This window comes from Stenella coeruleoalba, assembly GCF_951394435.1.
Source record: "Stenella coeruleoalba genome assembly, chromosome: 10".
NCBI lineage: Eukaryota > Metazoa > Chordata > Mammalia > Artiodactyla > Delphinidae > Stenella > Stenella coeruleoalba.
Window position 1 is genome coordinate 20,402,989 of NC_137156.1, and position 9,951 is coordinate 20,412,939.

The 9,951-nt window shown below is 43.3% G+C and overlaps 1 protein-coding gene across 7 annotated transcripts in view; it reads left to right on the forward strand.

Annotated features, from left to right (window-relative positions):
• CARMIL1 (capping protein regulator and myosin 1 linker 1) overlaps positions 1 to 9,951 on the forward strand; it is a 353,818-nt gene that overhangs the window by 323,300 nt on the left and 20,567 nt on the right. For all 7 annotated transcript variants that reach the window (XM_079933710.1, XM_079933709.1, XM_079933705.1 and 4 more), the window contains one exon: positions 7,479 to 7,591. In XM_079933710.1, coding sequence (XP_079789836.1) covers positions 7,479 to 7,591 — 113 coding nt within the window. The remainder of the gene's footprint in view (positions 1 to 7,478; positions 7,592 to 9,951) is intronic.

A 9,951-nucleotide genomic window follows, 5' to 3' on the forward strand; every position in this document is an offset into this window, starting at 1 on the left:
CTGCCTGGCCTTTGAGTGTATTATTTGTCTCGGTGATGTCATGTAAACCCGTGGTTTCAGTTTGTTGTTGACTCCTGCCTCCTCTGCTGAACTCCATATTCAGATATTCACCTGCCTCCTGAACTTTAAAGCCCCGGAGCACCTCAGGTTCAACAAATGCAAAACTGGGAGCCTATCTTTCTCTATAAACCTGCCCTGCCCCACAAGGAGCGTCACCAGTCAACAAGCTAGAAACCTGGATATGATCCCCAACACCAGCCCCCACTGCCGCCCCTGTTTGCTCTTCACCTTCTTCCTTTCTGCTCATCATCCCTGCATCCCTCACTCTCATCCTGTTTCAGGCCTCCAGTGATGCAGCCTTTCTGTCATTGCTTCCTCTCTCCCCCCCGCCCCCACCCCTCCATCCCCCTACCCATAGCTCCTAGGTGGATACCTACTCATTTTGCAGACCTCCACTGAGGCAAGACTTCTCCCAGGAAGCCCTCCCTGTCTCTACCTCTGTTCTCCCACATGGCTGGGGGTGCACGGCTCCAGGGAAGGTTGTTCTCCCACACTAGTTGTGCACAGTCCACAGCCTGGGCAACCGTCCATGGAGGCCCTGCTCCCTCAGTGCCTGGCTTTTACCCTGTTACAGCCCTCGCCATACAGTGTTTTCTAAGCACGCTTCCCTCGTTGTGTGTAAGCTCTGTGTAGGAAGGTGTATGGCTTATTATCCATGGTTGTATACTGAGCGCTTAGCATGAATTTATTCAATACAACGTAGCAGGCGTTCGATACTCACTGGATGATAGGTGGATCACTGGAGTCGTAGATGGATAAAAGTCACAACCAGTTACCTGCATGGTCAGTCATTTGCTCATTCCAGATCCAGGTTGGGTGTATTTGGTTGATTTCTCTCATTTGATTCTGAATATCTTGACATGGTTTCAAAAAGACAAAAGAAAAAAACTTTAGTAAATTGTTTTCTTTTCCAACTTACTTGATTTTAACAGGGTTGGCAAACCCGAGGCTGCTTCATCCTGAGGACTCTGTAGCACAAGGGTATGTCCTAGGATAATGGATTACAGTCCTGGGTCTAAATAGATCTTCCCAGAGGCTTGGTAGCCTGAGAAAAAACGTGCACAGCTTGTTCTCCCTTGGGTTCACGGTGAAAATATGCTGCCTGATGGTTTCACAGAGCTTGTGATTTTCAAAGTGCTCTCACATCGAACACCTGTGTGAAGCTGCCACACCGGCCCCATTGTCCGCATTTTCCAGTGGAGGGTGAGAAAGCTGCAGTATTTAATAGCAGCAGTCATTTAATATTATCGTTTTGGTTTTGTTTTGGTGGATTGAGTAGGCTTAGTCCACCCTAAATGGATCTTAGCTTTTCTAGAGCTTGTCCTTGACCCCTAATGCCCCTAACGAGCTTTTCTAGATGTCAGAACTCTCAAAGCCAAGGTATGGAGGCTGTTTTTACTTTCAGCATTTCTAATACCAAATGTGTGGTTTTCCCCCCCTACACCTGCTAATTCTTCAACTCTGGACCACAACTGGGTGTCCCACAATTCAATTCAATTCTGACCCCTCAGGTGAAGGGCTCAGCGGTACCCTCACTTCAGATACCAGTCTCAGGTCGCCTCTTGTACTTCTGACCGATGGACTTCATGGGAGGTTCCCATGCCCCCCTCCTTAGGTTAGATAATTTGCTAGAATGGCTCAGAATACCCAAGAGGACACTTTACTTACTATTACTGGTTTATTATAACGGATACTGTCAACTGAAATAAAAGCATGCAATGTGAGAGCTGTGAGTTTCAGTTTTATTTGGGGACTTCCTGAGGACTATAGCCTGGGAGACAGCCTCTCCAAAGACTGAGGAACTGTTCAAAGAGGTGGGGGGAAGGTCAGCATATGTGTGATTTTGGAGAACGGGTATGTGCAGTCAAGCACATGTCTTGGTAGAAGGTTGCTGCTGGTCATGGGGCACCGATATCTTAACGATTGTAGTGCTTTTCTAAGTATGGGAAGATGCAAGAAATTGGGTTCATGACATTTTCTCTTGAAAATATTTAACTCTCTGAAGGCCTGTTCTGCCAATTTTCCCAGAGCACAGAGGGAACTCCTTTTGGGTGTGTTGAAGGTCAGCGACTGCAGTGGCTAATGGCTTAATCCTTGTAGAGCGACATGGCAAGCGACAACCTTTAGTTGGCGGTTGTTACCCATACTGACCAACTGGCTATAAATCACAGGTTCCCACAATCCTTCTTGGGTTTGATGTATTTGTTACAGCAGCTCACGGAACCCAGACATTACTTACTGGATTACTAGTTTATAATAAAAGATTATAACTCAGGAACAGCCAGGTGGAGGAGATGCTTAGGGAAAGATGTGCAAGAAGGGGCACGGAGCTTCCATGCCCTCTCCCAGCACATCACACTCCCTGCATCTCCACATGTTCACCAACCCAGAAGCCCTCCGAACCTTGTCCTTTGGTGTTTTTATGGAGACTTCATTACATAGTCATAATTGAGTAAATCACTGGCCATTGGTGACTGATTGAACTTCTGGGCCCTATCAGCTCCCTGAAGTGGAGGGGGTGGGACTGAAAATTCAAACCCTCTAATCACGTGGTTGGGTCTCCTGGCTATCAGCCCCCATTTTTAGGTGGGTTCCAAAGTCACCTCATTAACATAACCAAAACACCTTTATGGCTCTCATTAGTTAGGAAATTCCAAGCGTTTAGGAGCTCTGTGCCAGAAATGGGGATGAAGACCAAATATGTATTTCTTACTGTAAATCACTATATCACAGCTATCTTCATAACATAGTTGGGATGCTCTCTCTCCTTTCCTAGTCTCTGGAACAGTTTGCAAGTATTATAGATTTTCTGTTCCTCCCCCGGGAAGCCACCTGGGCCTGATGTGCTGTCTGTGTGCATGTCATGCTGATATGTCGATTTTTTTAAACTAGGGATTTTATTTCTTTCGTTATAGATCTATTGATGAAAAAGATGAATAGTCAATCTAAGAAAGAAATGGAAAATTTTATTTCAGCCAACCTAAGGATTATAACCCGGGAGACAGTTTTTCAGAAAGCTCTGAGGACTATTCTGCCTGTTAGAGGTCGAAACACAGTTATATAAGTTTTTGAGACAAAGGGTGATACGTCAGATGGTGTACTGACAGTTTACACAATCCAGACCTGCATGAACAAAGTGAGAAGTGGGTCATCCTGACCCCTTACAAGATTAAAAAGGAAGGTTATCGCCTAAGGAGGTCTGGTTAAGGCAGAATGCACAATACACTCTAAAGGGGAGGGGGGAGGGAGGTCCAAACGGGCAGAGAAAAATTTTATGTTTAAATTTTCCTCATCTTGCCGTAAAATGTGAATTTTATTTCATCAGATCTATTCAGATTACCTAATTCTCCTTGAGACCACTTTGGTAATTTCTTTTTTTCTAGGATATTGCCCACTTAGTCTAATAGTTCATTTACTTGTTTATAGAATTCTTTTGCATTTTTCATCTCTTCTGTATCAATAGCTGTGTCCCATTTTTCCATTTCTAATATATCTTAATTCCTCTCTCCTAATTTTGCAAGGTCTCGTTTACTAGTCTTTTTCAAAGAATTAGCTTTACTGGTCCTCTCAAGTTCATTAATTTTTGCCTTATTTTTTTTAAATTATATTTTGTTTCTTTTACTTCCTCTTGGAGTCCTTTTTCCTGGCTTGATTGCTTGGCTCTTAATTTTCCATGTTTCTTACTGTTTAATGTATGCATGTAAAATTTCAAGATTATTCAACTCACTAATTAGCACTCTTCGGGTTTCTTTTGCTCAGAGTCCCTAATGCACCTAATTGTCCTTCCTTCCTGCCCAGCTCTCGCCCCCGGCCCGCCCCCCCCCCACCCCACCCCGGCTGGTGGAGACACGAGAGATTTGGCAGCTGCCTTGTCAAAATCCAGGTGCACCCCCTACAGTGCTGCCCCGGTGCATTCATCTTAATAATCCAGGAAAAGGAGAACGGAGGGTGGTCTGATTGTCTTTAGTCTTCATAATCACCGGCTTATCTTCTAAGCATTCACAAATTATCCTATTAGCATTTACTTATACACCAGAGGTATGAGATCTACCTTCTTTATTTCTCAGATACCAACAACAGCGATTTCTGATTTTATTTGCAAAAGCCTGCCTCTGAGCACAGGTGCAGTTGGTTCCAGCTAGCTCAGGGCTAAGCTTTCTGCTCTTCCTTTCCAATAGCTCCGCTCCCCTTTTTAGTCTGAAATTTATTCTCCTTGACATTAAAGACCCAAATCAAATGGAATTGTGAGAACTTCCCATGTCTGTATGTCCTTTCCTTTCCTTTCCTTTTGCTGGATATTGACCTGAAACAGCGTGTGTGTTTGTCTTTGAACTCTCCTGCCAAACCGCATGTCATTTTAGTCTTCAGCTTCTCTGCTGCTCTTCTTACAGGGTGCTGACTCCTCTTGCTTTTAACAGATGCATTTTAAGCTGCATCTCGCTCAAGGTCTCCCAGTGATCCTGGACTTCTCTTAATCTCTCTACTCCCAGTCTCTTTATCTCTAAAATGACAGGGTTGGGCCCCGGGGTGGTGGGTGGGGTCTCTAAGGTCCTGTCCAGCCCTAAAAACTGGCCTGTCCTACAGGACAGGAAACCAGATTGCTTTGTTGAGCCCTGTGTGCCTCCGTCTCTGAAATCCATTGATTGTTCTTCATGTCCCCAGAGACCTTTTATGCTAGCTGTGAATTGTTTCAAAGCAGGCAAAAAAGAAAAGGGCTGAAAGGAGAAATTATACTAGTAAAACTTTTTTTTCCCCCTCAAAATGGGAAGAGGAATTTGAGAGGCAGCCTCTGAGGGCAAGCGAGGGTGCCCTGGAAGGAAGCCCGGTGTTAGGACCACGTGTCCTGGGGTCACATCCTTCTCATCCATCAGTCAGGTGACCTGTGTGGGCACCCCTCACCCTCTGAGCCAAGGTTTGATCTACTAACCAAAACCTAGGATAACGCTATCTTTCCTTTGCAGTTCAAGGGGTAGGTGTGAAGATGAAATAGTAAACGATCGAGCACTGTACAAACTTAGGGAGCTGTTATTACTGTAGAGATTCCATTTTTTTACAAAAGGAAAAATGACAATCCAAGCAAGTTCTGTGCTACTTTGTCTTTTTTTTTTTTTAACATCTTTATTGGGGTATAATTGCTTTACAGTGGTGTGTTAGTTTCTGCTTTATAACGAAGTGAATCAGTTATACATATACATATGTTCCCATATCTCTTCCCTCTTGCATCTCCCTCCCACCCTCCCTATCCCACCCCTCTAGGTGGTCACAAAGCACCCAGCTGATCTCCCTGTGCTATGCGGCTGCTTCCCACTAGCTATCTACCTTACGTTTGGTAGTGTATATATGTCCATGCCTCTCTCTCGCTTTGTCACAGCTCACCCTTCCCCCTACTTTGTCTTTTGTAATTTAAACAGCAGTTGTTCAGTGAGCTGCTTTCTCTCCATAACTGAATTCTCAAACGTGGCTGATTCTCTGCTCTCTTGCAATTCACAAGAAAGCCTTGCTCCACTATAAAGCGCCAATCAGATGAGAGGTCTCATTGTTTTCATTATTCACATTTCACAGGGCTCTTGGTCTATTACCTATTGTCTGCTCACTTTTCAGCATTTCACAAATGTGAACTCAAACACACAGCTCATTTTTATAAGGGAGGTTGCCAGTGAATGATTGTTTAAAGCAAATGATGGGTCTTTTCTTTAAACAGTGCCTGTGCAGACAAGAGCCAGGTACCCCCAGAGGCAACTTGAGACTTGCAAATCAAGATTACAGGAAGGAACTTTCCCACCGCTCTGTGGCAAGACAACCTGCTCAGATATCGCAACCACATGGGAACTTGTCCTCTGCCCAACAGAATGGGCAAGATACATGTCCTTTCTCAATGGCCCACAACCTATCTGTGTGAAATATTAATACACTATTGCAGACACAAACCAAGCATGTTACTGAGTTCACTATGAGTTGTCCATTCAAAGAGAAATGCTAGATTGGTGAATAATTTCCATATACCTTCTCACCAGCTTCTGTGCTGAGACTCAAGCTTTCGACACCTGCCCCTGGATTTCCACAGCACCTCAGATAACACTGCCTGAAACTGGACTCATCATCTTCTTCCCAAAGTTGAATCTTTGAACTATGTTCCCTAGAATGATGCTCCCATTCACCCAGCCTGGAAACTTCAACCTCATCTTAGGCAACGTCTTTCTTTCTCTTCTCATTTCACTAGTACTTAGTCCCTCATCTCCTCCTGACTAGACCAAACAATCACAGAAGTCTTTCGTTTGTGTTCCTGAACAGATTTCCCTAGTTATAATCCCTGGCTTCTCCAGTATATTCTTCATGCTGCCCCAGAATCATCTGACCAAAATACAGGTTGAGTCATGGCATTTCTTTGAGGCTCCCTCTCACCTACAAAGTAAATTCCGCACTTTTTAGCATAGGATTCAAGGTTGTTCACTGTCAGTCCTTGTATTATTAGTTGGGAAGTATTCATTCAATTACAGATAATGAGAGATACTGAACTAAAAATGACGTAAATCATGAGAAATACTTATTTTCTTACTTAACAAGAAATCCACAAGTCTCGGGATCCAGGACTGGTTTATTCACAGCATAAGCACCCAGGTGGTTTCCACTGTTCTGCTCTTTCATCCTCAGCATGGTGGATTTTGTCCTCAGGTTTGCTTCCTCTTGAACTCCAGGTGGCTGCTGCAGCTCAGACATCACATCCTCTCTCCCACAACCATGCAGAAAAAAATGCATCCCTTCCTCTGCAGGAAAACCTGCCCATGAGCCCCCTGGTAACTCACTGGCCAGAACTGTATCACATGCCCATGCCTACCAGTCACAGACAAGGAGATTAATGTATCTGACTTGTTCAGATAAGTATTCCATCTTGAAATCAGGGTTCTTCCAGCAAGCAAGAAAGAAAGCAGGTGGTGGTGGTGGTGGGGGGGGGGTGTTTGGAGTGGCCATTTTTAGTATCTGCTAGGGTTAATACTCAGCAGTTAACTCTATCCCTAAACCTCAGGCCCCGGCCACTGGAGTTATTACTGTTTTCAAAACGTAGTGTGTGTATCATTTTCTCACGCATTCTCTCTTCCCTTACCAATATGCCCGCAATGCCTTCCTCTGCTTCAGGAACACATGACTCTTCATAGCCTGCTAGGTTCCAAGCTGCTTCTGCGACAGCAGTCAGACTTAATCCTCCAGCAGGCTTTGTGTTTCTAGTGCATTTCTCACTTTTGTTTCTTTCTACCCTTGTTACAGTTGTAATGTGACTTCTATTCCAGTAGAATATAAGGGCCCTATGTCAGTCAGTCTTGTCCTTCCCATGGCCTTTATCACAGTGCCTTGAATCTAGCAATACATGTTTGCCGAATTAAGTTGAATGTAAATTAATATCACACCTGTTTGGTTTGCAGGGCTGTGCTACCAGCCTAGTGTCCCAAGATGGTGAACAGAATGGTCTTATGGGGAGAGTGGATGAAGGTGTAGATGAATTTTTCACCAAGAAGGTGACCAAAATGGATTCCAAGTGAGTTCAGAGTCATTTCACTAATCATACGATTTAATTCATATTTAAATTACTAACAATTACAAGTAAACTTAGTATGTACTAAGGCTCTTATTTCATGTAAGTATGAAATGTATTTCATGTACATTTCATGTAAGTACATTTTGCAGGGGATTTACTGTTCTGGTGGTTTGCAAATGTGATCTTCAGGCCAGCAACATCACTATCAACTGGGAACTTATTAGAAATGCAAATTCTCAAACCTCTACCCCAGACCTACTGAATCAGAAGCTAGAGGTGGGGCCCAGCAGCCAGTGTTTTAATAAGCCCTCCAGGGTGTACTGAGGCACGCTCAAGTTGAAGGACCATTGTACTCTTCTAAATCAGAGCACAGAATGTACCTCCCCAAGGTATTTTTTTTTTAGGGCATCATCACATTCACCTGGGTATATCTAGGACAGTGGGCACTGGCAGGCTGAAATTACTTACAGTGGACCCTTGAACAACGAACGTTTAAACGGCACGGGTCCACTTATTTGTGGACTTTTTTCAACAGTAAATACTACAGTACTGCACAGGCTGTGGTTGGTTGATCTGTGGATGTGGACAAACTCGGATACTGAGGACCTGCTCTAAGTTATATGTGAATTAACCCCCTCGTTCAAGGGTCAGCTGTATTTAAAAATTCCTCACGTTCATAATTTGATGTATCTGGGGGCCTATATCATTGCTAAATGACAGAGCTTTAACAGACAGTGTCAGAATGACAACAGAATTAGTGAAGAGCCTTCAGAGTTAGCCTCTAAAAAGTTTCCTCTGTATTTTCTTATTAACAACATGGAGTTTCCTTAGAAGACAACTCAATAGTACTTTTATTAAGAGCTTAACTTGAAACACTCCAGCCTTTAAGCATGACTTGTACCAAGTTACTTAATCCCCAGCTATATGCAGATCCATCCCCAAGTACACTCTGAATATGGATTTGTGTCTGTGAAGTGTTCTTCACCTTGAGATATCAAATTCAAGAACGAATTGAACCGTCCTGATAAGCTGAGGGGGAACAGGCCAGGCACCGGGAAGGAAGAAGCTAGTCCGTTCTATAGATTGATGTGCCTTATCTTGCCTTAGCAGGATGGTGAGGTGGGAATAAGTTAAATTTTTGTGTCCATACCAGTATAACTTACCTAATGTTATAAGCTTTAGGACCCAATCATTTGTCTTCTTTGACACTTGAAGCTTGGCATACTAGGGAAAATTCTATTCTCCTCTCCTTCAAGATCCAATGTAAATGTCATTTATTCAAAATAAGTGTTATTTATTCTAGTCAGGGGAAAGCCTTGACTATTCCTCCCCCACCTTCCACCCCCAACCCCCCAAATTAATTGCTCTTTCTCTAGTGCTGAGTCAACCCTGCCCCCCCCCTTTTTTTTCATCCTCTACACACACGTGTTAGGGCAACAGAATCCTTCCAGAGTTTGTTTGGTTTTTAATTTTTTTACAGCGTGGGGAATAGATGGACATATTCTCAGCACAAAAGATTCAAGCAATACCAGCATAAACTGAGCCAAACGGGAAAATCCTTCTTGATGACTGGCTTTCAAGTCTTTTCTTCCCAAAGGATGCTTTTCTTCACAAACAATGCCTGGGTCTTACTGTTCATTATAACTTCAGTGTCTGACACAGCCCATAATGTATCACCTGCCCTCAGTCACTATTGGTTTCATGAATCAAGACAGTCTTTGGCCTGTATCTGTATAAACAGATAAAATTGTAGGCTCTCCTCTTCCCAAACTTTGGAAATTGAGTTAGTGGAGAGATCTGTGCGCGTTAGATCTAGATCATCTGTGGTGTCACCGCCAGTGTGATGTCCTCTGCCCTTAAAGCTGCCTCCTTCTTTAATAGGCTGTGAATGAAAGTTGGGCAGACTTTATAAGGTGTAAAACCCACTTTCTACAAAGATACTGCTCTAGGAGGATTCTCTGCATGTCCAAGTGCACACATAGAACTAGGTACATCAGTTTTTGTCAAATAATGATGGAATCTACCAGAAGTTGTGATTTGTTTTATTTTGTTATATAAAACCAGATCATTGTCAGTTTGTTACGTAGAGGTCTAGGCGCAGGTCAGACCATCAAGTTGTATGAAGGAAGTTTGAAAGTCAAAGTTGCACACGTGCTCCTCATAGTTTAAAATGTCAGGTGTTCTTCAAGGCTTTTTATTAACAAATAAAGGCGGGGGGCTGTTTCTTTCCCTATTCCCCAGGGCAATTAATTCCTGTTCCTTTAGCCGTTTACTTTGATTTTGCTTCCATATTTCTTTTTTGTTGTTGTTGCTATTTCTTATTTTTCAGTTTTAAATAGTAACCATAACTGGTGGCTTCT